The 27,508-nt window shown below is 44.9% G+C and overlaps 1 protein-coding gene across 4 annotated transcripts in view; it reads left to right on the top strand.

The window, feature by feature from the left end:
* Positions 1 to 27,508, top strand: part of B3GNT2 (UDP-GlcNAc:betaGal beta-1,3-N-acetylglucosaminyltransferase 2) — a 138,841-nt gene that overhangs the window by 12,153 nt on the left and 99,180 nt on the right. For 2 of the 4 annotated variants that reach the window (XM_018055409.1, XM_018055408.1), the window contains exon 2: positions 18,812 to 21,302. The exons of 1 other annotated variant lie outside the window; for it this stretch is intronic. In XM_018055409.1, coding sequence (XP_017910898.1) covers positions 18,821 to 20,014 — 1,194 coding nt within the window. In that variant the 5' untranslated portion in view covers positions 18,812 to 18,820 and the 3' untranslated portion in view covers positions 20,015 to 21,302. Of the gene's footprint in view, positions 1 to 18,553; positions 18,686 to 18,811; positions 21,303 to 27,508 lie in introns of those variants that run through there. One more of the 4 variants, XM_005686786.3, reaches the window with a different exon arrangement.

Genomic DNA, 27,508 nt, shown 5'->3' on the forward strand with positions numbered 1-27,508 from the left:
CAGATACAAAATAGATGGACCTACTGTGTATAGCGCAGGGAGCTCTATTTGATACTCTGTGATGACCTATAGGGGAAAGGAATATAAGAAAAGAGTGGATATATGCATACCTGATTCTCCTTACTGTATACCTGAAACTAACACAACATTGTAAATCAACTATATTCCAGTAAAAATACAATAAAACTGAGTGATTTAAACTGCTTGGTTAAAGAGGCCCAGTTTCTAAGCTGCTCAGCAGCGTGCTCATATACTGAGCAAACAACATGTTCTCTTTTATTTTGGCAACACAAATTTTTCTTGGCAGGTGGCCAGAGAAAGCGATGTTACTATTTCATCCCTTCTTTAAATATGTACACATTAAGTCTTCGTTGAACAGTTTTTCCTTTAATAGAACATTTGGACAAAAGGCCAAAATGTCAGTGTTTTGAGGATGTATATTTTAAATTCGTATGATTTATTTTGATATTTAAAAAACCTAAAAACAGTCCTCAGGCACCTGTTAGTAACTTGTTGACAATTAACTAACATTTGAGAAACAGAGAAGAGGCAGGAAAGAAATCTGGGAGATGGAGGCTGGAAGAGAGGGGAACCACTGTGCTTGTTTGGTATCCTGTCCTGAAGTTGCCACCCGAGGGCCACTTATCACTAGAAAGGTTGTCTTCTGGGACGAGACTGCCCCTGACTCAGAAGTGGAATCCCAGGGGGCTTGCATTTTAATTGGATGTGCTGTGTGCAAGTGGCAGAGCCTGGCGCTCACCATTTGGGGTGCTTTGACCTCACAGTTACAGCCTGTAGGTTGGGGAGCCTCTTGTTCGTGCCTCCCTCAGGGTTGAGGAGAATGGCTCTCAGCTCACCTGGCACTGTTCAGGTTGGGACATGTTGTTGGAGGTGGGGTGGTTCTGGACAACTAGCTCTTGGTACTCCGTTTGAGGGGCTTCAGTTTTGGGGAATCCCAAATGCTAGAAGGAGAGTAGATTAAATACAGTGCACTGGGGGAACTGAGCCTGTCCTCATGGAAGAGGAGGTGGGATTTGAACCTGTACTTTTAAGGTTGGGGGAAGGATTGAGAAGTAAGAGAATGGATGTTTCCGGCTGGGAGAAGCCAGCATGAGCTGTGGTGTGGATGAGGACCACAATTGTTTTTAAGGGGTGCTGTGTCCCAGGAGGTTTTGAGGATGGCATGCTTGGGTCTCGGATGGGGTCTTTGTGAGAGTGCTTAAGGAAGAAGGGCTGCGTCACGCTCCTCCGTCCTGGCTGTGCCAACCCTGCAGCTCCGTGCCTGAATTCAAGTTTGGCAGTAGCTTAGATGGACTTGCAGGCTGGGAGCAGCCCATCTGGGGTCCCTGTTCATGCCCCCTCCCTCCACTCTCTATCTTGGGAACCTTGAATAAGTTTCTGGAAGCAGATCATTTAACTGTAAAATAAGGATACCTCAGTAACCATTGTATATCCCCTTGGGTCTTTGGCATACATCCAGGCACATGGACCAGTGTTACTGAGTCCAAGCTTGTACTGTTCACTACATGACAAGGCAGTCAGTTGAGAGACAAGATGCTGAGGCAAGGGGTAGTGACTTTATATGGAAAGTCAGCAGATAGAGAAGATGGTGGGCTAGTGTCCCAGAGAATCATCTAACCCAAGTTAGAATTTGGGCTTCTTTCATAGTGAAAGGGAAAAGGATGTGGTAGGTTATTGCAGACTGCTTGGTGTCAGAATCCTTTGTTCGTGCAGCTGTCCACATAGGTGTCTTGAAGTTCATGATGCTTCTGCAAACCTTCAGCAAGACAAATGTATTCTCTGTACTGCAACTTTTTATCTTTGTATGATTAGGAAGTGTTATGCCTTTAAGGGTTAGAGCTTTGAGAATAGGCTATCCTGTATATTTCAGGCTATAGGCAACATTCTTTTTGTTGTGGTTTAGTTGCAAAGTTGTGTCTTACTCTTGGGCCTTGGGCACACTTCCAGGCAAATGGACCAGTGTTACTGAGTTCAAGCTCGTACTGTTCACTACATGGCAATCGCAATTCTGAATGATTCAGGCAGTTATCTCAAAGCTGCTTCTTTAAGAGACTCCAAATGTTTAAGCAGGGAGTCTTGGAGCCTGAAGCATGGTACTTTATGCTCATTGGTGTCCCCTTCATTGTGCCCAAGGGGAAATAGTCTTTAAGGAAATTTGTCACTGGGAAACCTTCATACAAACAGCCAAGAAATTGAGACTTCCCAAGGCAATTTATTAAATTACTTAAGTTAAACACAGTGAATGTCACTAGTATTAATGCAGTCCCAACTTGAAGCATGTTCAAACAATATTTATTTTGGGAGATTATATTTTTATTTTGGAAATAAATGTAAACAGATGTAAACTGGTTTTGCATGAGTTGATGGAGATGCTTTCAAACCCTACAATTCATGGGGGCAAGAATTACCAAATTTAATAGAATTGGGAAGGGCATTGGTTGATTTGAAAGTTTGTAGAGTACCTTTTGCCTGGGAGAGAGCATGGCAACCCACTCCAGTATTGTTGTCTGGAGCATCCCAGTGGACCAAAGAGGCTGGCTGGCTGCAGTCTATGGGGCTGCAAAAAGTCAGACACGACTGAGCGACTCAGCACAGCACAGCACAGCGTACCTTTTGTAAGTGATATAGGTGAATCTCTGTGATGGTGGTAGATTGAATTTGGCTGCTCAAATGCTTAACATTAAAGTGATTGTCTTAAAAATCTAAAAGTTTTACTTTATGGTCATTTACTGCTGTCCGTGAAATTAAGTGGTGAGGAATTTGAAAGTCAGTCCAGAAACTTTGAGGAGAGTCAGTTTTTGATTTTGTTAAATTAGTCTTTGAGTTGTTCATGCATTTTACTATGTAAAATGACAATGATCTCTTTTCAGTGATAGGTGAAAATATTCTTTCTCAGTTGATTTCATCAGCTTTTCTCTATACCTACCTGTAGACAGGAGCCCACATAGCAAGCACCAGATTCTCTCCCCCACCCCATCTCTGTCCACCTAGATCACCAGGCCATGGCTGACAGCTTGCTTGTTTCCAGAAGCACTTACACAAGGTCAGATTGATAACTTAGTTTATATACCTTATATTAAATAATGATAACTTAGTTTCCAGTCCAGTATTTTTATTAATTACCTTTTCCCCATCTTCCATCCCTTGGACCTGTGTTTGTTTACAGATTTGTTTAATCGTATGAGACAAATGTTTCCAGAGACTTTTTTAAAAATTAAAAACAATTTTAAAATTATTATTCATTTACTTTTGACTACATTGGGTCTTTGTTGCTATGTGTGGCCTTCCTGTAGCTGGGGTGAGCCGGGGCTACTCTATAGCTGCATGCATGGGCTTCTCATTGCGGTGGCTTCTCTTGTTGCAGAGCACAAACTCCAGGGCTCGCAGGCTCAGTAATTGTGGCACTTGGGCTTAGTTGCCCCGTGGCACGTGGAATCTTCCTGGACTAGGGATCGAACCCATGTCCCCTGCCTTGGCAGGTGGATTCCTAATGGCTGGCCCTCCAGGGAAGTCCTCCTGGGATTTTTAGGTGATGTCTTGTGTCGAGATGACACGCAGTGATGTTGTCCTCGTGGACGAGGCACGGAGGGGAAACCCCAGGATGATAGTTGTGAAGAAAAGTGGCCTGGCCTGACACACAGACAGTCAGGGGCCAGGGAGGCTCTCTGGGGGACCTGGAGATACGGGGCCTCTGTGTGAAATGACTCAGCAATGCTTTGTGTGGAGCGAAAGAGGCAAATGGTGAAAGAATAGTCCTTGCTCCCTTACTGCCCCTCCCGGTCATGTCCTTCTGGTCCTCAAGTTTTACTGTCGTCAGCCAGACGCTAGACAGAAATGGAGTGGCCCAGCTCCTGCTCTTGGTGCCCTGTAAGGTGTGTCAGACTCCTTCCCCACAAGGTGTGATAAGTCAGATAAACGTGAACTTAGTGTGAAGACGCAGAGAGGCAGTAAGAAAACCACAGGCGGAGGGCGGGGGAGGCGGGGGTGTGGGGTGTGGGGGTGTTTCTGTTCAGGGAAGGCACCACAGCAGGTGGTGCTGGCCGTGTTTTTTATGTTGATAGCCCAGAATCAAAGCGGTGAGAAGACGACTTTGTCAGCGATGGGGATTCTCAGCGCTGGCCTCCTCCCTGCGCTGACCTCGGGCGAGGCTCTGCGCCTTCTGGTGCCTTGGTTTCCTCTTCTCTGCAGGAGAAGGTTGGAGTCCCTGCGGTCCAAGGCCCTGGAAAGAAATCCTTATAGCTTCTGTGGGCAACAAACTCAGGACGGGGTCTGTGCGGAATGCGTGTGCATGTTCTGGAGAGAGGGTGCAGTTTGTGGCCAGCATTACTCTTCCATCACCTTTTTTCTTTTTTTTTTTTTTTTGATGCAGACTAGTGTCCGTTCCTCACAGAGCCTGGGGAGCTGGGCTGCTGGCCGGCTGGGAGCTCACCTCTGGCAGGTGGCTGGTGGGAGGACCAGGCTGGAATCCCTGCTGTTTCTGGCTGTGGTGCCAGAGTGAAGGGAAGGGCGAGGAAAGGCAGAATTTTCTCTTTGTAAAAGCTCTTGACAAAAGAGTTTGCCCAACAGGTTTGTTAGACTAGGCCGGTGCAAACACTGCCAGTCTCTCATTCCTCAGTGTGGATTAGCACCTGCCGTGGAAGCCGCAGGGACTCCACCCTCAGCAGGGGCGGTGCCCGCCCGAGCGGACCAGGATGTCTGGGCACCTTCAACTAGGGACCGGCTCCCAGCTGGAGATTTTGTCTACATTATTCCTTTCTCATGCTTCTCAAGAAACTCGACTGCCTGGCTTTCTTTGGAACTACCTGCATGTTCCCGGGTATCCACAAATGCAGTGACTTCACTTCCTAAGTCTTTTTTTTTTTTTTTTAAATTGCAGCTTTATTTGAGGATTCTTGAAATCTTCTGAGCAACAAGGTTGTGTGGTAGGAGTAAGAGTTTAGACTTGGGGTCAGGGTCCAAGGTCCAAGTCCTGGTTCTACTCAGATTAGCTTTGTAACCTCAGGCTAATGGTTTCCTATTTTTGAGCTTGTGACGGTTAGTTGAGAAAATCCTGATGTAAAAAATGGGCAAAGGGTGTGAGGAGTGGGAAGTCAGGAGGGAAGTACAGTTAAAACATGCAGAGGTTGTTTTTGTGTGAAGATTAAAAAAAAGGACAAGGTCCACAGTCAGTGTGGGGATCTCTGTGCTCTCTGGTGTTGTACAGTCTGGCTTTTTTTTTTGATGAGGAAGGACATGGAATAACTTGATTGTTCTCTTTGTAATTTTTTTCAAAGGAAATAATAGACAGTGTACAAAGACACACAAATGAGGTTGTTCATCAGATTTTTTTTTTCTCCCAATTATAGGGAAAGTCCGGAGGAGGCAGTGGCACCCCACTCCAGTACTCTTGCCTGGACAATCCCATGGACGGAGGAGCCTGGTGGGCTGCAGTCCATGGGGTCACTAAGAGTTGGACACGACTGAGTAACTTCACTTTCACTTTTCACTTTCATGCATTGGAGAAGGAAATGGCAACCCATTCCAGTCTTCTTGCTTGGAGAATCCGAGGGACAGGGGAGACTGGTGGGCTGCCGTCTATGGGGTCGCACAGAGTCGGGGACACGACTGAAGTGACTTAGCAGCAGCAGCAGCAGCAGCAGGGAAAGTCAGAAACAACTCATGGGTTAGTGATTGGGTAGCAGTGGTGTTACTCGCTCGGTTGTATCTGACTTTGCAATCCCATGGTCTGTAGCCTGCCAGGCTCCTCTGTCCATGGGATTCTCAGGCAAGAATACTGACTGGAGTGGATTTCCATGCCCTCCGCCAGAGGATCTTCCTGACGCAGGGATAGAACCTGGGTCTCCTGCGTTGCAGGCAGATTCTTTACCATTTGAGCTACAGGGAAGACAGGTCAAATGCCTGTACTCTGTCAGAGGTACTTTAGAGATCTGTTGGTGGCTTAGTGGGTAAAGAATCTGCCTGCAGTGCAGGAGATGCAGGTTTAATCTCTGGGTCGGGAAGATCCCCTGGAGGAGGGCATGGCAACCCACTCAGGTATTCTTGCCTGGAGAATCCCATGGACACAGGAGCCTGGCAGGCTACAGTCCATGTGATCACAAAGAGTCGGACATGACTGAAGCAACTAAGCATGCATGCATGATAGAAGGTGAGTCACTCAGATCATGCTGCCTTCGCCTGTCCAGATCTGCTTTACAAAAATTAAATCTCTGAACACAATAGCCAGTTGTCTTTGTAATGAACTTGGAGGTCAAATTTGGAGCTGTTCTTCATTTTTTCCCTTATTTCATATTCCTGTGTGATTTAGTCAGGCTTTTTTTTTTTTTTTTTAGATAGAGGGGCTATGAAAGCACATGGTGGCTCTCTCTCTGGCAACAGCACTTGTTACTTAGATATAGGCATGGTGCACGCTTATCCCATGGAAAGCCCTTGGGCTTATCTGCTTTCTCCAGTCGCCTCAGAACCTATCTGGCCACAGACTGGCTGCTGCTTTACTAGCAGACACTCTGTAGCCCCACCGCACTGCTTGCCTGCCCTGCTTCTCCTCACTTCTCTGAAATCTACCCTGTTTAAAGCTCCACTCAGGTCCTGCCTCATCCTCTGCTGTTGACAAATGTACTGTCACGTATTTATTACTTATTTATTAGTTTGCTGTATAGGACCCATGTTTTATGCACTTTCCACCTAACTTCAGACTCAAATAATGATGTTCATGGTTGGAAATGACTTCAGGTGGGAGATAAAGAGATCTCTAACTTGTACCAGTTTGTAACTATTGTCTGTCAGCTCCCAGTCCACCCTTTGTTGTCTGATCTATGAAAATGGATCAGAGCTCTTCAGATACTTTTCCTTTGCCTTCTCTCAAGTTGAGGGCTCTGAAGAGGATGATGCAGGAGAAGGAGGTTTTCCTTCCTGCTCTCCAGAGTGTAAAACCAGGCTCCTACAGAGCCTGCTGGTTTTCCCGTGGGCTTGCAGGCTGCAGCTTTCTGCAGTGTGCGCCCGCCTTGTCCTGTCTGCAGCTCTCATGGCTGTGATAGACTGGGGAGCCTGAGCCCAGCTCAGGTTGCTGCTTCTCCTCAGTCCCCACGTGTATATATGGGAGCCTGATGGTCCTGACCATCTAGAGAGCTGGCCATGTATGTTTGTCCTGAGCAGTGGCCCTGAGCACTTCCTGTCCGGGCCATGCATTGTCATGCTAAGCTCCTGCAGAGGGAGGTCTCTCCAGCTCCTGGGTCCAGTGGTAGCCGGACTTCCTGTGTGGACAGGACTCCCTCTGCACCCTTGTTCTCTCCGCCTAGCTCCCAGTAGTCTCCAAAGTTTGCTTCCTGTCTCCCTCCGCATGGGGATTCCTGTATTTCAGGCTTTGTACCGGCACCCTAGAGGGTTATTCCTGCTTTTCTGGTGACTGGACCATCCTGGGCACCCAGGAACTGCCCCCTGTACCTTCTTCAACAAGATACAAACCTTGCTTCCATGTTTGTCCTGTTTGGGGTACCTTTCATCTAGTATAAGGCAACCTGTAGAGTTCTGTTCAATCTTTGTTGTTTAATCACTAAATCATGTCTGACTTTTTTGCAACCTTATGGACTATAGCCCATCAGGCTTCTCTCTCCATGGGATTCTCCAGGCAAGAATACTGGAGTGGATTGCCATGCCCTCTTCCAGGGGATCTTCCCAACCCGGGGATTGAACCCTCGTCTTCTGCCTCTCCTGCATTGGCAGGAGATTCGTTACCACTGAGCCACCAGGGAGGCCCTTTAGAGTTATCAATTATAATATTTTATAGTTCTGTCTTTATAGTTGCTCAATTATCATATTTTTAAACTTCCCCTGCTTGAATTATGGTGGGGTTTCTGCCTCCTGGTTGGACCCAGACTGAAATACATCCCATGTAACCCAACTGAGCAAACATATGGATGAGCCAGAGAGAAGTCTAGGAATTTCTCTGAGGACTTGTTGAGAGCCTGCCAGACTATGCTGGTTTGTACATAGGTTCTAGAGCTTGATGTGGAAAAACTTCCCAAGCCATACCCATGTACAGGCTCTTTAACAAGGACTTCTGAAACATGTTAAGTGCCCCAGGAAGTGACTGCCTGCATTGCAACATTTCTTTTCTAATGGTTTCCCGCCTGGGTAAATAGGTGCCCCCAAGCTTTCAGTCTGTACCAGGGGCCTTTGTTTAGGCATGTTCACTTTGTCCCTCAGCTATTGTGGCCTTGGTGGAACTAGCAATTATTGCTGGAGGTCCACCCCCCTATCAGAAAGGAGTGTGGGGGTCCCTCTGGGGCTGGAATGGAGGGGATTGCCTGGATGCTCTGCTAGTGGAGGGATGAAGCCTTCATAGACTCTCTGCTGGACCCCACATGCCTGCATTCCCACTCAGGTGGGTGCAGGGCTGCCTGTGGGCCTGGGTGGGGCTTTCACCACAGTTTACCTCTTCAGATCTAGCCCCTACCCTCCCAGGTCTAATATGGACTCACTACTAATAGTCTTATCACCTATAACTCTAGAAAAGCCTTTGCATTTTTTCTACTCTAGTACTTAAAAAAGTGAGACAGGTTTTATAAATACATAGGTCATTGAGCAGCACAAATATAGTTCCCAGTGTCATCTCTTTGGAGAAGGGTCATGTATATTTATTTAATCTAATTTCTACTGAAACAGCTATATTCAGTGAACTCAACCAGATGACCAAAATACCTGTTTGTGCAACAAATGCAGCATAACTCTCAGATGCTACAACCTGGGGTAGTGGCGTTGCAGGGTGAAGACCTTGACCACAGCGGGTACCCTCGCTCCTGGATGCTTCAGGAGTGACACTTGACTGAATTGAGGAGTAGAAGAAGCTCTTCAGGAAGGCATGGCAGACAGAGGGCACTCTGCGGATGGCAGAGGGGAACTGGGACTGTCTGGAAGAGACTGTGTTTGCTGTGGTTGGAGGTGAAAGTGTCCATGGTGTGGCGGTGGGGGATGCTGGCAGGAGGGGCTGCGGAGGAAGCACAGAGCATCATAAAGGGACTGGAGGGCATGTGAGTGAGAAGATGGAGGGGTGAGGCTGGTGTTGAGGCTGGGGCATATCCTTGGGCAAGAGGTCTTACAGAAGAGGGGCAGAGGCCATGCGGCCCTGAGCTCTGGGAGTGGAGGAAAGAGGCGTTTTAGAAGACAGCACAGTTATATTGAGGCTGTGGGGATGCAGTGCCACGGTGGTGGCGGTGACCACACCAGGAACAGCAGGAGCAGGGGTGCATGTGCAAAGGCTGAAGACGGAGTTGTTGGGAAACCGGGATATTTGGGAGCTGCGGGGAGTAAGGCCTTGGGCTCCTACAGTCACCAGCCGCAGAGCCTGATTGGAATAGAGGAGAGCTGAGGAGGCGGTGACATTACTGAGGTGGGAACACAGATGTGGAGAGCAAAGGAAGAAGGAGCTCACTGCTGCTGGGGCGTGCACCTGGGCAGTCGGTCCATGGTGAATGCAGGACCCAGGAAGAGGGACTCCACACACACCGAGTATCTGGAGTTAGCTGGCTCAACATGCGACCCGTGGTTTCTTGTTTTGCTGCTGCTGTCTTTACTTATTTTTGGCTGTGCTGGGTCTTCGTTGCTGTTGCTTTTCTCTAGTTGCGGCAAGTGAGGGGTACTCTTCAGTGCAGTGTGTGGGCCTCTCACTGCAGTGGCCCCTTTGGCGGAGCACAGGCTCTAGGGTGCACAGGCTTCAGCAGTTGTGGCACACAAGCTCGGTCACTCCATGGAACATGGAATCTTCCTGGATCAGGGGTCGAACCTGTGTCTCTCCTGCACTGGCCCACGGATTCTTTACTACTGAGCCAACAGGGAAGCCCTGTTGGTTTGGGTTGTTTTGGGAGGGGGGTCCTCCTTTTGGAGTGACATTTAAGGTGATGGATAGAACGGTTTCTAGAGGGAGAATATTTATAAAGAGGCAGTGAACCACAGAACTTGAGAAATGTGCTTAGTGTTAGGTGGAGGAACCAAACCCATCAAAGAAAACTACTGAATGCCTGCTTTACACTAGGCAACACCCTGGTATGGCAGGTTATATCATCACTTCACAGGTGAGGAAACTGAGGCTCAGACAAGTCAAGTAACTTCTAGGTCACACAGCTAATAGTAGGGTAGCAGTACCAGAATTTAACTCTGGGTTGTTTGGCTCCAGGTGCCATACTAATTTTCCAAAGTGCAGGTGGGTCTGGAACATACCTGTCCTCAAACATCTACCAGCTTTGTTTTATAATCACACAATCTTGTACACTGAAGATCGCGAACCCTTACCAGTTTTAGTAAAGGCAGGGGCAAGATGGCCTGTGGGAAGGTTAATCCCTATCATTGTTTACTAAATTTTCTTTTTTCTCCTTTTCTGAAAATCTGAACATGTTTATGTGAAGAATGATCTTAGTGTTTGATTTTATTTTAAATGGTAAGTACCACTTGAGACTTCCCTGGGGCTTCCCTGGTGGCTTAGATGGTAAAGAATCTGCCTGGAATGTGGAAGACCTGGGTTTGATCCCCGGGTCAGGAAGATCCCCTGGAGAAGAGCATGGCTATCCACTCCAGTTCTTTTGCCTGGAGAATTTCATGGGTAGAGGAGCCTGATGGGCTACTGTCTGTGGGGTCACAAAGAGTTAGACATTACTGAGTGGCTAAATACACACCATTTGAGAAAATCAGCCACATTGGGCTTTGGGAGAACTGTAATCAGTGGGGATCAGAATTGTCCTGCAGACACTTTGATGTATAATGTCGCTTGTGGGGACATATAGGTGAATAGATTCATCATGTATACTTTTCCCTTTAAATTTTGAATGTGAAGCTACTACTGCTGACTTATGAACCAGATTCCTTGAATTCAGTTGATCGTTGTTCTGACTTACAGACCAGAAAATGTCAGACATATGTTCTCGCTAGGTGAGGGTGTTGAGGGCATCTTGGGGCTCCCCAGCTCCAGTCCTGACAAGAACTGCGGCCAGGCTTCTTGCTTCCATTCAGGAACAAGCTCTAGGTACGGGCCCACTCCTCTGGCCCCACCAAGATGCCGCACTTACACCCTTATCACTCAGCCGTCTGCCCTGAGCACTGGAAGGTATTCCCTGTCTCCCCCAAAACCACTTAGCTGCAAGCTATCCCTCTCTCTGTCTGAGCAGAACCTGAAAAGGTCTGGCAAGGACCAAGCAACAGATGTTAGCAGCCTGGGAGGTAAGGATTTAGGAAAGCCACTCTCGCCGGGGTTCTGGAGTGAGGACGGAGGAGGTTGGGCAGGCTGATTGACGTCCAAGTCCCCTGTCTCCGTGTGATATGGCAGCAGGCTTGGGCTCTAGATCCTTGAAGGATTTGTGTATCCTGTTTGGGGAGGAGAATGAGCAGGAAGCAGGATCCTCCCTGGACACGGAGGCTGCTAGCCCAAACTCTTGTGACTGAATCAGCAACTTGGATTTCCAGCCTCCAAGCCTCAGCCTGATTGGATTGAATGGCTGGTCATTTCATTTCATGATTACAAGAAGGTCCTGCCTTTCTTTTATCCTTAACATTGGTTCTAGGGATGGGGGAGCATAGGCATAGGTTTTGGATTTGGTCTCAGTGTGGTTGCTGGCTCTGTCCCTGACTAGCTGTTGGTGACCATCTACCTAACATACCTGAGCCCCTTGGGATGGGTGAGTGAGTCCCTGACTTAGAGTTTTGTAAGAATAAGTCCTTGTGTCTGGCAGTGGCCACATTAAAATGTCTTCTGGCCAGTGCTTTGCTTTTAGAACTGGAGGGAACCTTTTAGAATCATCCTCTTTTGTGGTGCCAGTCTGGCATCCAGGAATGAAACACTGGGATTATTTAAACTGCTTATAGGGGAATAAAATGTCTATAGCATAATCATTCAGTGAGGGTTACTTATGACCCCACCCTACCTCCCGTATCTGACTTTGTCTGATGGTAGTTTTGAGGGTTCAAATGTATACATATAAAGCTTTAACATTTTAAAATAATTTTTTAAGAAGATAAACCATTGAAAACCAGACCATCATCTTTTTAGTCCCTTTCGTCATAAGCCTGTGCTGCAGTGTTCGCTTGTATCATGGTTTAAAACTCAGATAATGGAGCTGAACTGCTTAGATTTGAATCCTGGTTCTGCCATCTGCCAGCTGTGTGACCTTGGACAAGTTCAGTCACCTCTCTGAGTATCTGCCTCATAACATCACTGGTGCCTAGCATATAGCCAGTGGTACCTAAGTATTTATTAAAGCCGATATGTTCATATTTTACTGTTATTTTCAAGAGTCCTCTCTAATACATGGCTTCAGGCAGAGAGCACGGACCCAGGGAAGGATGTGCAATGATCTAGGGGTGGACGTCGTGACAGAACTTGTGCAGAATACTGCAGGGTCCAGGACAGGGTTGGAGTGTCTGGGACTGTGGGACCATGGCCCACGCTAGTGATGTGGGCTGCAAAAATGGGGACCTCATAATAGGATTTGTGTGTGACATGTTCCCCACGCCCATCCCAGCAGTCTGGATGTGTGCAGTAGAGGATGTTGAAGGGAAAGGATGGAGCAGCAGCATTAAAGAATTAAATAACCTATAATCCTGCCACTCTGATTACACTGGTTTTGGTTTTGTGTGGTATTTTATCTGGATTTTCACATAGTTTAAGCGTGGCATCTGTACTGTTTTGTAGTCCATCTTCAGCTAACATAAATTTGTGTGTGTGTCTCTACCTTTCTAAATATTTTAATTGCAAAATAAAGGAAAGTGGAAGTGAAAGTCGCTCAGTCGTGCTTGACTCTTTGTGACCCCATGGACTATACAGTCCATGGAATTCTCCAGGCCAGAATACTGGATTGGGTAGCCTTTCCCTTCTCCAGGGGATCTTCCCAACCCAGGGATCGAACCCAGATCTCCCACATTGCAGGCAGATTCTTTACCAGCTGAGCCACAAGGGAAGCAAAGAAGGAAGTTGTTACCAAACAAAATCAGCTGTAGTGTTTTAGAAGTTTCAAGACTGTTCAGTCTTTGTTGGGGAGAATTTACTCCCAAGTACAAGGTGAAAGCTAAGGTTGTTCTTTGTTTGCACATGGGATTTTCTGTTTCTGTTACTCACAGTAAAAATTCTGTGTGTCACAGTGAGGGTTGTATAACATCTTCCCTAGCTGCAGGGTAGATTTTCTTACTCAAATTCTTTTTGAGCAGTGTAACTTCCTGCTCGAAAAAGGACATGGAATTGGTTTTATGTCTGTAATGGGAATATTTAGTCAGATATTCAGAGAGCTTTTTCCCACAGATATTTTTATGGAGGTCACTGCTTTTTCCTCCTTTCCATGAACTTTGGTTTGTTGTAATAGTCTAGTTCTCATGCGAGGGACTGTGCCTTGGTCACAAATGAAAGATGACATTTAAACTTGATAGAAATGTCAAGTTGGGAATCTGGGTGGTTTTCCTACCCTTCCTGCCCAGGTTGGTTTGGAAGAAATGCCCTTTAGAAATAATGGTAAGAGTTGGCCCAAGCTGCACTTAGGGGAATTTAGGAAAGGAAGACTGGCCGCTTGTCAGAAGCAGGGCTGGGCATTTCTAGGCTCCCATTTCCCTTTCTTTGGAAAGTCTTGGTAACCACCAAATGTACCATGATCCGGTGCCTTGGGTCTTTTCAGTCTTGAGCCAGCCTTTGAGACTTCACTGTTGAACTGAACCAATTCAACCAGTTACAATACTGTGGGCATGCCTTATAGAAAAAGGAGGAGCTCCAAAAAGCCCTGGCTGGGAGCCAGAAATCTGTTTCATCTCAGCCTTATCACCTAACCCTGTGACATTTGTGTGCTCTGTTGTGTCTGACTCTGTGACTCCATGTACTGTAGCCTGCCAGGCTTCTCTGTTCATGGAATTTTTCAGGTAAGAATAAAGTGTTCTGCCATTTCCTTCTCCAGGGAATCTTCTTGACCCAGGGGTCAAATCCACGTCTCCTGCCTTGCAGGCAAATTCTTTACTACGTCACCACCTGGGAAGCCCTCATTTGCCCAGTTAACCCTCTCTGAGCTCCCATTTTTCTCCCTGGAAAAGTGGTATCCTCTCAGCTTTCCTTAGGGAGCACAAATGAGAAATGGACAGGAAAATGTTCTGGAATCCTTGAAACAAGGGGAGGATGGTGTTCCTTTGAGAGCCATGAAGCCCTGTCTTGGCTGAGGGGATAGGACGTCCTGCCTGCCTGGTTCTTGATCACGGATGGAAAAGCCTGAATTGCATCAGTGAAGCTGGAAACCTTGGCCAGGATCAGTATTCCTCAGAGTATTCCCGAAAGAAGTATTGGTACTTTCTGTGATAAGAAACTCCACATCATCACTTCAGATGGTTCTAGGTGAATTGCAGGTATCCGTAGGTCAGGATGCATAACTGGCTTTTTTATTTGGAATCATATTATTCACCCTGAATCTTTTTCTAGGAAAATTAACTTAGAGGTTCACAGTCTGTGCAAAAAGTACTGTGCTGCTCTTTTTTCCTTCCTTAAGCTGTCCTCTTCTACTCTAGGAATTTCAGGAATATCCATATTCCTTTTCTGAGTTGAAAATTTTTGTCAAGTAGTTAGCTGTTTGTAGCATGTGCTGTTTTCCTTCCAGATCTTCCTCACTGTAGGCTTTCTCTGTTCCCTCTCATACCTTTCCTTGTCCTCCTTTCAGCCTGTCCACGTGAAGGGCAAGACCTCCGGATCAGTGATACTGGGTCAAGTGCTACTTTAACTTTAGGAGAGTTATCCTGACTTAGAGGAAAGGTTTGTTTGTAGAAAGCATATTGTCTGGAATCTGGAGATCAAAAAAAAAAAAAAAAAGACAGAATGAGACCATGATTTATTTACTAATAGGATGACTGATTCTTTAACTGTATCAGGTACCCACACAGACACATTCACACTCTCCTGTCCTTGCAAGTCAGTCCCATAGCAAAGAGGTTTAGGTTGCCAAAGATGTGCTGGGCTGAGACCTTCAGTTTGCTCATAGGTATGTTCAAAGGCTCTTTGAAAGGAGCTGACCTAAGGAGGAGGGCATGGCCCTTAGACTTAGTGTGAATATTTTGAATTATTCAGGTTGTATGTGGCTTGGCGCCCTTTGAAACTATAATTAAGGAGTAGGAAATACCTTATGGGTTTTTTTTTTTTTATCACTTTCTTTGGAGGAAGTTTAAGAAGGCCCTTGGTAGCTCAGTAGTGGGATTCTTGAGGGCTGGAGGGCGGGTAGTGGTTGAGAAGGGAGGGAAGAATGAGGTGATGGGACACTGCTTACCAGGTGAGCTGAGACCACGCACATGCCTTTGTATCTGCTGCGTTCTCTAGGTGTGTAAAAGCTCTGGGGGAGTGAAGGTATGACATAGTGACTGGCTTTATGAAAACATCTTTCACTTATATGTCCTCAGCCAGAACTATCCAGCAGTAATAAATACAAACAACTAGATTAGAATCTACTGGACAGACTTTTAAGAGACACAAAAAGTTTGTGAATTCTCAGCATGACAAATACCTCTTCTACCGTGGGGCTTATTTGTTAGAACGAGGGAATCTTAACATCTTACAGTAAAAAGTAAATACTACTCTTGATTAAAATATATAATAAATAAGTTACAAAGATGTAATGTACAGCACAAGGAATATAGTCAATATTTTATCGTAACTTTGTATGTAGTATGATCTATAAAAATATCAAATCACTATGCTGTATATCTGAAACCAATACGTTATAAGTCAACTATGCTTCAGTTAAAAAAACAAAATCCAGTGCTCCTCCAATAATACCAAGCTTGTTTCCTTTACACCATTCTTTTTTTATTACTAGTTTAGTTTTTAGGTTTTTGGTTCTGGTTGTGCTGGGTCTTTGCTGCTATGTGCGGGCTTTTCTCTAGTTGTAGTAAGTGGGGGCTACTCTCTAGTTGTGGCGACTGGGCTTCTCACTGTGGTGGGCTCTCTTGTTGTGGAACATGGACTGTAGATCCTGGGCCCAGTAGTTGCGGCATGCGGGCTTAGTTGCCCCATGACTTAACGGAATTCTTCTTGGCCAGGGATCGAACCTGTGTTTCCTCTCATTGACAGGCAGCCTCCCAACCACTGGACCATCAGGGAAGTCCTACGTCATTCTTTTTGAACTTCCACGTTTCGTATTGAAATTTTAGAAGAATCAATCTTTATTAACTGCAACCTGCCACCCACCCACCCCTCTGCCCCCCGCCCAAACCCACTTTGTTCTAGAGGTCAGAGAAGAGTGGCTACCATTTGCCATGGTGGTCTTGAAACCCCATCACCGTGGTTAGGGTTCCAGCTCTGCCCTTAACATAGTTACTTCTTTAAATCTGTTTCCTCAAGTATAAAATGGGAATAAAAGTAACAGTATCTACTTCAGAGGTTCATTGTAACAAGATAATGCACTGGCACCTGAGAAGCAATCCTTCAGGATTCTTTTCAAGGATGAGTTCTCAGCTCTAGAATTAACCTGATAAGAAAATTCTTTACCGGTTATTGCCGTTCCACTTTTGAGGATTGTCTCTTAATGTCAGGCGTATCTAACCGGTTGTTCTTGGGTGGTCATCCATCTCAGTAGTGTTAGAACTCTGCAGTTATAGCACCAGCAACCTGTCTCATTACTCTTTCTTTCTTGCGTTGCCCACAGCCTGAAGTCTGTTCTTGGCCTTTGATATTTCACTAAAATGTCATTTTCATTTCTCTTTTCCTTCTTGCTATAAATAGCAGAGTTCTCAAGGATACAGTTTGAGTTTTGACAAATGTATACATACATGAAACCATCATCTAGATTAAGATATACAAAGTACATTTCTGTACCCCAGAAAGCCCCTCCTGACCCTCTCCATTCAAAACCCCCACCCCTATCACTTTCAGATTTCTAGGGCCTAAATTAGTTTTTGCCTTCTTAAACTAACATAAAGGGAGTATGAGGCCTGTCTTATCCCTCACTATACTATTTTTGCTCTGGCAATAGTTTTCCTTTTTATAGCTGGGAGTTGTTCCAGTGTATGAATGTACCACAGTTTCATAATCCATTCTTCTCTCGATGGCATTTGGGTTGGTCTCAGTTGTGGGCGATTTGGATGAAGCTGGTGTGTGTCTTTTTATCTCTCTGAATACTCGGTGTGGTTAATGTCTCCTCTTGGCCCTGTAGCCTTGGGCAAGTGTCTTAGTCTTTCTGCCTTGGTTTCTTCATCTGTGAAATGGTAGGTTGGGAAATAATTCAAAGTCGTGGCCACCATTTTTTATTAAAAAAAAAAAAGGAAATAGAATAAAATAGGTGATTATGGTGGATGACATGGAACTGCACACACTGCAGCCCGCATATGAATAGCTATGTGTATACAGGTATGTACATGATAACAAATATAGATTGTTTTTGTCATTTTGAATTGTGAGCACATCTGTTTGCAGCACACTAGTTTGTATATGTCCTTGTATAAGCAAGGAAGTTTAAGCTGTGAGTTGTCTAGTTAATGTGTACCTCTGCCCTCAGGTATCTAAAACAGCCACAGTGTTAAGGGTCACTTACTCACACCTCACTGTGGACCAGCCAGTACTTTAAAAGCTTACAGCCCTCGAAACTTTCCTATTCAGTTCAGTTCAGTCGCATCCAACTCTGCGACCCCACGAACTGCAGCATGCCAGGCCTCCCTGTCCATCACCAACTCCCAGAGTTTACCCAAACCCATGTCCATTGAGTCAGTGATGCCATCCAACCATCTCATCTTCTGTCGTCCCCTTCTCCTCCTGCCCTCAATCTTTCCCAGCATCAGGGTCTTTTCAAATGAGTCAGCTCTTCACATCAGGTGGCCAAAGTATTGGAGTTTCAGCTTCAACATCAGTCCTTCCAACGAACACCCAGGACTGATCTCCTTTAGGATGGACTGGTTGGATCTTATTGCAGTCCAAGGGACTCTCAAGAGTCTTCTCCAACACCATAGTTCAAAAGCATCAGTTCTTTTGTGCTCAGCCCTCTTTATAGTCCAACTCTCACATCCATACATGACCACTGGAAAAACCATAGCTTTGACTAGACAGACCTTTGTTGGCAAAGTAATGTCTCTGCTTTTTAATATATAGTCTAGGTTGGTCATAACTTTCCTTCCAAGGAGTAAGTGTCTTTTAATTTCATGGCTGCAGTCACCATCTGCAGTGATTTTGGAGCCCCCCAAAATAAAGTCAGCCACTGTTTTCAGTTTCTCCATCTAATTTGGCATGAAGTGATGGGACCAGATGCCATGATCTTAGTTTTCTGAATGTTGAGCTTTAAGCCAACTTTTTCACTCTTCTCTTTCACTTTCATCAAGAGCCTCTTTAGTTCTTCTTCACTTCTGCCATAAGGGTGGTGTCATCTGCATATCTGAGGTTATTGATATTTCTCCGGGCAATCTTGATTCTAGCTTGTGCTTCCTCCAGCCCAGCATTTCTCGTGATGTACTCTTCATATAAGTTAAATAAGCAGGGTGACAATACACAGCCTTGACGTACTCTTTTTCCTATTTGTAACCAGTCTGTTGTTCCATGTCCAGTTCTAACTGTTGCTTCCTGACTTAAGTGGGTTATTATCACCATTTTATAAATGGAGAAGCCGCTGAGACATCAGTTGTTATACAACTTGCCTGAGGTCACAGAGCTCAAATCGAGGATGGTAGAGCCATGATTTGAACCCAGGTACTGCAGGTCTTGAATCTGTGCTCTAAACCACTGTTCTGGGGGACATGAAAAAGACAAGTGACATGTGAGCAAATGCAGTGAATAATAATCTAATCAGCACCATGGTCCTCTCTTTTATTTCAGATATGAGAAATGAGTGTTGGACGTCGAAGAATAAAGTTGTTGGGAATCCTGATGATGGTAAATGTCTTCATTTATTTGATCCTGGAAGTCTCCAAAAGTAATAGCCAAGAAAAAAATGCAAAGGGGGAAGTAATAATACCTAAAGAAAGGTTCTGGAAGATATCTGACCCTCCTCGGGCATATTGGAACAAGGAACAAGAAAAGCTGAACAGGAGGTTCAATCCCATTTTGAACACGTTAGCCAACCAGACAGGAGAAGCATACGGATTCTCCAATATAAGCCATCTAAATTACTGTGAACCTGACCTGAGGGTCATGTCAGCAGTTTCAGATTTCAACAGTTTGCCAGACAGATTTAAAGATTTTCTGCTATATTTGAGATGTCGAAATTATTCACTGCTTATAGACCAACCAGATAAGTGTGCAAAGAAGCCCTTCTTATTGCTGGCGATTAAGTCCCTAACTTCACATTTCGATAGAAGGCAAGCGATTCGGGAATCTTGGGGCAAAGAAACCAATGTGGGGAACCAAACGGTGGTGCGAGTTTTCTTACTGGGCCAGACCCCCGCAGAGGACAACCATCCTGACCTTTCAGATATGCTGAAATTTGAGAGTGAGAAGCACCAAGACATTCTTTTGTGGAACTACAGAGATACATTCTTCAACTTGTCTCTGAAAGAAGTACTCTTTCTCAGGTGGGTGAGCACTTCCTGCCCAAATGCCGAGTTCGTGTTCAAGGGCGATGATGATGTTTTTGTGAACACCCATCATCTCCTGAATTACTTGAATAGCTTATCCGGGAACAAAGCCAAAGATTTGTTTATTGGTGACGTGATTCATAATGCTGGACCTCATCGGGATAAGAAACTCAAGTACTACATCCCGGAAGTTGTTTACACTGGTGTCTACCCGCCTTATGCAGGAGGAGGCGGATTCCTGTACTCTGGCCACCTGGCCCTGAGACTGTACAATGTAACTGACCGGGTCCTTCTCTACCCCATTGATGATGTTTATACTGGAATGTGCCTTCAGAAACTCGGCCTCGCTCCAGAGAGACACAAAGGCTTCAGGACATTTGATATAGAAGAGAAAAGCAGGAGTAACATTTGTTCCTATGTAGATTTGATGTTGGTACATAGTAGAAAACCTCAAGAGATGATTGATATTTGGTCTCGGTTGCAGAGTGCTCATTTAAAATGCTGAATTATGTGCAAATTACATTTTACATAGAAATGTATCTCAAATAGTTCCCATTTGTGTTCTCTTCCATTAGAGGTCATTTCTATGTAAAACCATCAAAATTGCCTTTATAGGTCATGTCCATTTGACGGCCCCTAAACTCTTCAGTGTGGTACTTCCTGAAGAGGGAAAGCAGAAGATGCTAATTTTTTATGTAGAATAAGACAGAATGAATGGTTCTGACCCTTCCTGTTAGCCAGTGGTCATTATTTTCTAACTTGTCCCCTCATCATCTGAAATCATGTTTCTAGAATTTGACCATATTTTCATTTTGCCCTCATATGATGATAATCCTATTTCCCATTATAATGAGTAAATTATCAGTTTAGGTATTCATAAACCTATTGGCAAAAGAGACATTGCTCTGTATGACTCAATGGTTTTAGTGAAATACAATTACATTTGTTTTCATGAAATTTAGATGAAGTTTTAAAATCATCTAGAAAAAATTGACTTTTGTCAGAATTGCCCTGCCACCCCAACAGTATTTCTTTGTGTTAACCAAATCAATCAGTTTTGCAAAATGAGCATCGCTGGATGACATTCAACCAGTGTATCATGTTGTGGTCTTACGATCATCATGAGAAAGCTTAACTATCTTGCATTTGGTCTCCTGCGTGGTATCATGATAGTTCTCTTTTTTAGTATTTGAAAATAATGAGTATGATTCCATAATCTTCAAACTGAAGATTGAATTGTCCCTGGCAACCATATTGTATTTATAATTTTTCATTGTGAACCAGGAAAGCATATGTAATTTTTGAACTTTAAGTGAAAAGATTGAAATTGCAGACCTTGTCGTGAATGGTTTGTCAGTTTGAAACTGCAGGATTCTATTCTTGCTGTATGGTTACATATTACTTATACAAAATTATTATCCTAAGTAGTGACTGCTTTCCTGTTTCAGTGTAGAAGTACCTGTGTTTTTATTTATTGTTTAGATCAAATACCAAACATGTTCTTAAATATATTTTGTGTAATATTTTATTTGTATACAGTGTTGTTGACTTATTTAACTAGAGCATGGTATTTTAAATAGTAAAGTAACATGTTAAATAAAACTAATGGTTATTTTTGAATTTTAAAATCTTCTTTTTTGGGGAATATAAACTATAATTCTGCCAAACTGTTGCTTATATATACTATCTTGTGACATGCTCTCGAGATATTTTTGTGTTATAGAGATGAAGATTCTTACAGATGTGATAGTAGGGACTGTAAGGAGATAGAAATAAAGTCACCATATTTTTAATTGTCATGTGTAACGTGTCATCTATAATCTCTGTTTCCTGTATTTAATTACATTTTTCTCCAAAAGGCCTTTCCCAAAAAGGCCACTTTTTCCCCCCAGAAACTATTGACTACAGTAGTAACATTGAGCTATACCTTTTTCTCTGTCTCCGTGGGTCATTTGTCTTTGCATTTAATATTTTTAAAAGTGCTTCCCCATGTAGCATCTTTAGAGAGGAGCATGAGTACTTATTTATGCTTCCACTTCCTGGTAGTATGAAGAATTTAACTAGGAGATGGAGCAGCATCTTAAAGATTGTATCATCCTAAGCCATATCCATTTTGGGGTTTGTGTGTTTCCGTGAAACATAGATGTTTGTTCCATCTGTGATGAAACAGAGCAGCCTTGACCGCCCATTATTTTCCTGGACTTGTGTTGAGAAGAAACTGCTAACGTTCAGTTAAAAACAAGTAGGCACTGGATGAAACTCAAAAAACAGAGGGCTTATTGTGAGAACACATAGCACACTGTCCTCTCCCACTGGGGATGCTGAGACCGTACATGTGAGTGGATGTGAGGACCCAGATACTCACTGTGGGCTTTGAAGGCTTGTAAGTTTGGTGCTTCTCAAGGGCTCACGTGCTGGCGTCTGACCTCTCAGCTCCAGTGCTTGTGAGTAAAGGGCAGTGGCCCACACCACCATGTCAGGTTTAGAGAAGAATGATGAAGCTCTCAGAACATTCATATGCAGTTGGTTCACAAATTGCTTGTGTCCATTTACAAGCATGTGCTTCCGTGACCATGTGCTCTCAAGTAGCAGATTTCTCTCCTGAGGAAGATATCTTTTAATTTTGTTTCTTTTAGGGATTCTCCTTCACTGAGATTTCAAGTCTGCAGAGAAAGAAGAGATGCAGAAAGTTTTGAAGCATGTTTTGAAAAGCCACGGAGGGGCTTTGGTGAGCCTCCTCATCACATGTAGCTTCGTTTGAACATCAGTCCTTGGTGCTTGATGATGTTTGGTGGGTGAGATGCTCTCCAGATCTTTATTTGGCCGAGGTTCTCATGCAGTCATTACCTGAGCCCACAACACAGGTCATTGACCTCATGGGATGACCCTTTTTCAGCAAAGGGATCCTAAGTATTGGGCTCACCATTGGTACTGGCTGATCCTAAACTCAGGAAGCACTTTTGGTGCCCTTGAGATAGATTCTTACCTGAGTGTCCATCTCAGGTGTAAGTATTAGATCTAATTCATTCGTAGAGAAACATTCAATAACTGAGGCTTCAGAGGAAACTGGTATTTGAACCTTTTTCATGCTTATTCACAAGTCATGATGATTTTGAGTCTGAAGGTCAAAAAGGCTAAATGAGCATTGCCAGAGTTTGGACTTTTCATCAACCCAACCAGGTTTTAAGAGGAAAAGGATGAAGGAGACCAGAATGGCTCGTTTCCATCCCTGAGTCTGGTTTCCTGTCTTGAGTTGGTTGAGGGGAGAATAGAAAAGAAGGGCAGGAAGTTTGAGTCACGCTTGAAGTTGAATCCAGAAATAAAGGCACCCAAAGTGTGACCACCTCCTACTTTTCTACCCGTGATTGGTATGGTCTGGAATGTCTGATATGTACTGGGTTATCTTGTTTTCTCTCAGATGCAGAAAGGAAGGCTGCCCTTACTAAAGTAAAGGATGGCTTATTTTCACTCTAAGGAAAGCTGAAATGAAGTCTTTATTTGGGCTAAAAGTTAACTTCTCTGTGATTTGCCTTGAGAAAAATGTCAGATGAAGTAAAAATTCTTGTTTAGACCAGGAAAATAAATAGTTCATGTGCTGGACTGTGGTATAGGATACATTGATTTTTCTGTTACATTAATTCTGTATTGGCTTTACTTTCCTGATGCCTGGGTCACCTGCCAAATAACTTTGAAACCAAACTTTACCTAATTAGCGTTAACAGTAAATGTGAAAAATTAAAATATTTATCATGATGTAGTCAGGTCTCAAAGTAATTTGAAAGGAAAGTTTTTTTTCCCCCTTAATATCATCTTGGAAGGTAGAGGCCAAAAATTGGGCCCTTTTGTCTTTAAGGAGTCCCTAAAATCTTATTTGTTCACATTACATATGAAATTCCATATTTATTAATTATAAGGTGCAGTACTATTTATACACCACTAAAAAACTCAATATGATTTGTATCAATTGTAGGATACGCCTCAGTTGTGGGAGGTGTTAAAATGTGAAATACTACATTTTAGGATAACTGAAGTACCGCATTAGTGTGTATGTGTGTGCCCTTAAATTGAAAGATGGAGCCTTGTTTAGGTTTATTTGAAAGGTGGAGCCCATTTAGGTTTATTTCCTGCTCCTCTCACTTTGATCTGTGTTTAGGAATTTTCACCCAAGCAATCATAGTAGTGGCTTCTGAGCTTTGGCAGTTGTTTTCTTCCTGTCCATTGTGCATTGTGAAAGGGGATGTATTGATTGTGCTGAAGAAGCAGAAGTAGAGTTTTTAATTTGATTGTAATCCAAGGGCTTATTTTGAAGTCAGGGGCCAGGCAGTTGAACAATGGTGCTTGCAGCTTCCCGACAGCTGCCCTGTATCAGGGAAATGCTCTTTCATCTTACACAAGCAGTAAGCGGACTGCACCAGGAGCTTGCATCCTCAGTGTCAGCGTGGGCTTGCTCATGACTCTCGAATCCTACCATCTTGTATAGAGCCCACCCCTAGCCTGTCTTCAACTGACGCTTCATCTCATCATCCAAGTCCTCCCCGGGCTTGGCTTCCCTGACCACTCTGTTGAAAGGTCATCAGTAACCCTGATCCTGGTACCAACTGCAACCACCTCTTCTTTTAAAATAATTTTATCAAAATGAAAAAGGTATTATCCTGCTCTTGGTTGGGGCTCTTCCAGAAACAGATCTTAGGAGGATTCCAGCTCAAGTTGTGTAGGGAAGTGTAGGTGCATGGTTCATGGTGAAGTGATGCTGGGGAGGCAGACAGCCAACAGTAGTGTGTGTTAAGCCAACTGGCACCACAGAACTGGAGTTAAGTCCCTGGGGCATCTCTAAAGAATAGTCCAGAAAGCGTGCCTCTGCAGGATCACTTCTCAGGCTTGAGGGGGCTTGGCTATTTTCGGTAACAGCTCTGTTGAGACATTCAAGTGTACAGTGATTTTGAGTAGGGTTGTGCTGTAACTATCAGCATGGTCCGGGATGGAAACAGGTTTTCAGTGGTAACCATTCTATTACTTAGCCCTTTATAGAATGTTTAAATTTTGGCTGTGTATTTTTTCTTTTCCTTAAATTTCCAAAACAGTATCTTTTTCTCTAATTACTTGTCTTTCTGTAGCCGCCTGTCTTTATGGATGCAATGACTTCTTATAAGAAAATAGACTTTTATTTTGGTAATTCATGGATTTTCTCAGGGCTTGGTAATGAAGAGAATAGTAAAGTGATTACTTGCCATTTTTATGAATGAAGGACTGAACTGACTTGTATAAGTTCCTGAGAAGGATGTCTTTTTCAGGGCTGTTCATCCAAAAGGCCACTTCCCTGCATTTGGAGTGAGGATCTATAATAAGTGTGTGTCCCAGTTTAGGCTGATGTCCTTTCAGGTGGGAAGCAGAAGATTTGACCCTAGATGCTGAAGCTGCCTTTCCTGCATCCCTGCTCAGTTTAGGGAACATTTCCTAGCCTTTAAGCTGAGCTCATGCTCACCAAACTTGTTTTGTGTGTAGTTATGCTTGTGGTTGTGGGGCGATGTTGATCCAGCTGTTATACAGCCAGGCCCTCGGTCAGATCACCCCCATTCCCTCTTTCACGCTGGGAGCTTCTACGGGGCTCCCTTGGGAAGGCCGGCCACATATCCCCTGCGTCTTTGTTACTCATGTTCTGGACTCTGCTCTCCTGGTTTGCTTACTAATACAATTCTGTATATTTTCTATTTTTTCAGAGATGAAAACTTTCTCTTCTTTGCTGCTGGGGTTTCTTTCTTCCCTTTTGTCTCCCTTATTGTCATTTCAAGGTGATTTTAGTAGTGGGAGGAGGCTAACACTTCTGCCTGGGCGCTATTCTGAACCAGGGTCCTCTGACTGTCCCTCCCCGACCTCTGCAGCATCTCACTCCTCGCTGTCCCTCCCGCCCTGTGCGACAGGCACTCCTCACCCATGTGTGCCATCATGAAATCCTCCTGCCCCTTAGTGCTGCCAGCTCCCTGGTCCCGAGCTTCCCATACTGCCCCCACAGCCTCCTCCCTTCTGTCCCCCTCCCCAGTATTTCCATCACTAAGCCCCACTCCTCAGTCTAGTGAAGAAACCAGTGGGAAACCTTTCCAAGTTCATTTCTCATCCACCTCTCCTCTGCCACCCTCCTCTTCCACCCTCCTCTCCTTCTCTCCTTCCTCTGCAGAACCTGCATCCCTTGTTTCTCCCTGTAGGGATAGATCTGCCTTGAGATCTGGCACAGACTCTCGGGGTCACACTTGTCAACTTTGTAGACTTAGGGTCACAGTCAGGCCCCACAAATGTCCTCCTGGCACCCACTGCCCTCCTAGGGAAAGGGGTCTCTGGGTTGTCAGGTCTGGAAGAGGCCTTATGAAATGGAAGGCATTCCATTTTATGGTTTCTAAGGTGAATATCCCCCAGATTTAAAGGACTAGGCCCTGGCTTCTGATCTCTCTGAATGCTGTTACGTCTGGGGCAGGTAGTGTGGGGCGCAGAGACCTTCAGTTGCCCACGAGTGTGGTAGACTTGTGAATGCCCCTGGGATCAAGAAGATCAGTGTGGAAGGTCAGTCCCTTTGTTGTTGGGGTCAGAGCACTTGCCTTGCCCTCTCTGTTGATATCCGCCCTGTGCTCCCTTCAGAGCACCCCCAACTGCCTTCATGGCAGGCCTCGCCTTCCCTCCCGTGATTGTCTGTATTCTCCTGAGGGTCACAACTGGAACTGGCCCGAGAGGGCCGGGACAGAGCTGTCTCCCCCTGCTCTGTCCTCCACACTGTCCCTTGAAGCTGCTGAGGGGTGGGGTGGGGGTGGGGGTGACCTGGGGAAGGGGGCTTGTTCACAGACACCCGACCCTGCACAGACAGCACCCCCTCAGCTGCCAGAAATTCCTGGGTAGGGGAGAAGCGGCTAGGCCTTCCCCAGCTTGCTCTGGCCCTAATCAAGATCTCCCTGGACAGAGACCTGGCCCTTACCTCCTCTGCATCAGTGGCACTCTGGACTCTTCCTTTTGTTCAAGGGTTCAAGGCCTTGGGTTCAGAATGCCTTTTCCCACTTGTCCTACCTCATTGCAAAATAGGATACAGTCATGAGACGTTAACTAATCATTGGGTGATTTCTTTCCAGTCTGTGGTTAGAGGAGAGAATGGAAACATTGAACTTTGTTGGCACATTGAAGAGTTAGCCTCGGGGAGCCTTGGAGGGGCCTGGCAGGAACTTCACTGTGCAGAAGCACAGGGTCAGACAACAGGTACTGAGGTCCGGATGAGCAACCAGGCTTAAGTCCTGCCTGTTCTGCCCGTTGAAACCTTGAGGCCCAGCATACCTGGAGCAGCAAGCGGCCAGAAGCCAGAGCCCCAGATTCCCCAGCCTCAGATCTACTCTTATCCTCCCGGCCAGCAAGATGGGAGAACCCCCAAGAGGCACAAAGAGAAAAGAACCAAGAAACTGATCAAACCTGGATAAACCCGAACCTCTTAAATAGCAGTGATCTCACATGTGTCTTTGCTTTTGTGGGATGTGAGACATGAGTACTGAGGGGTAGAGTTGTTGCATTTAAAGTTGGTGGGAAATGCCTTTTTTATTTGATTGCAAAAGCTTCCCAGAGTGAGTCATTGTGGAAGGAATGAAGAAGGAGGGGGTGTGATGCACAGTCAGAAAAGCTAGAGAAACTTCTCTCTCACTGAGCCCTACTAGATTGAAGAACAAGATGAACAGAAAGATCCAGAACAACCCTGTGGAGAGCCCGTTGGCCTGTGAGGCGGGGAGGGACGTTTCACGTTCTGTCTTGCTGGTCACACCTCCAGAAACTGGGGAATGAGCTGGCATGGTCCGTGCAACTGAGTACTTGTTCAACAAAGAGGGCCTATTAGAGCCCTAAAAACCCCAGCCGTGGCAGATTTTTAATAATATTGCAAACAAAATAGTGTCTGCTTTATTCAAAGCATGGGCATTTTTCACTGCTGCTAGACCAACCCCGTAAGTTACTCTTCTGAGATGGGATTGATTTGTTTGGA

This window comes from Capra hircus, chromosome 11, assembly GCF_001704415.2.
Source record: "Capra hircus breed San Clemente chromosome 11, ASM170441v1, whole genome shotgun sequence".
Lineage (NCBI taxonomy): Eukaryota > Metazoa > Chordata > Mammalia > Artiodactyla > Bovidae > Capra > Capra hircus.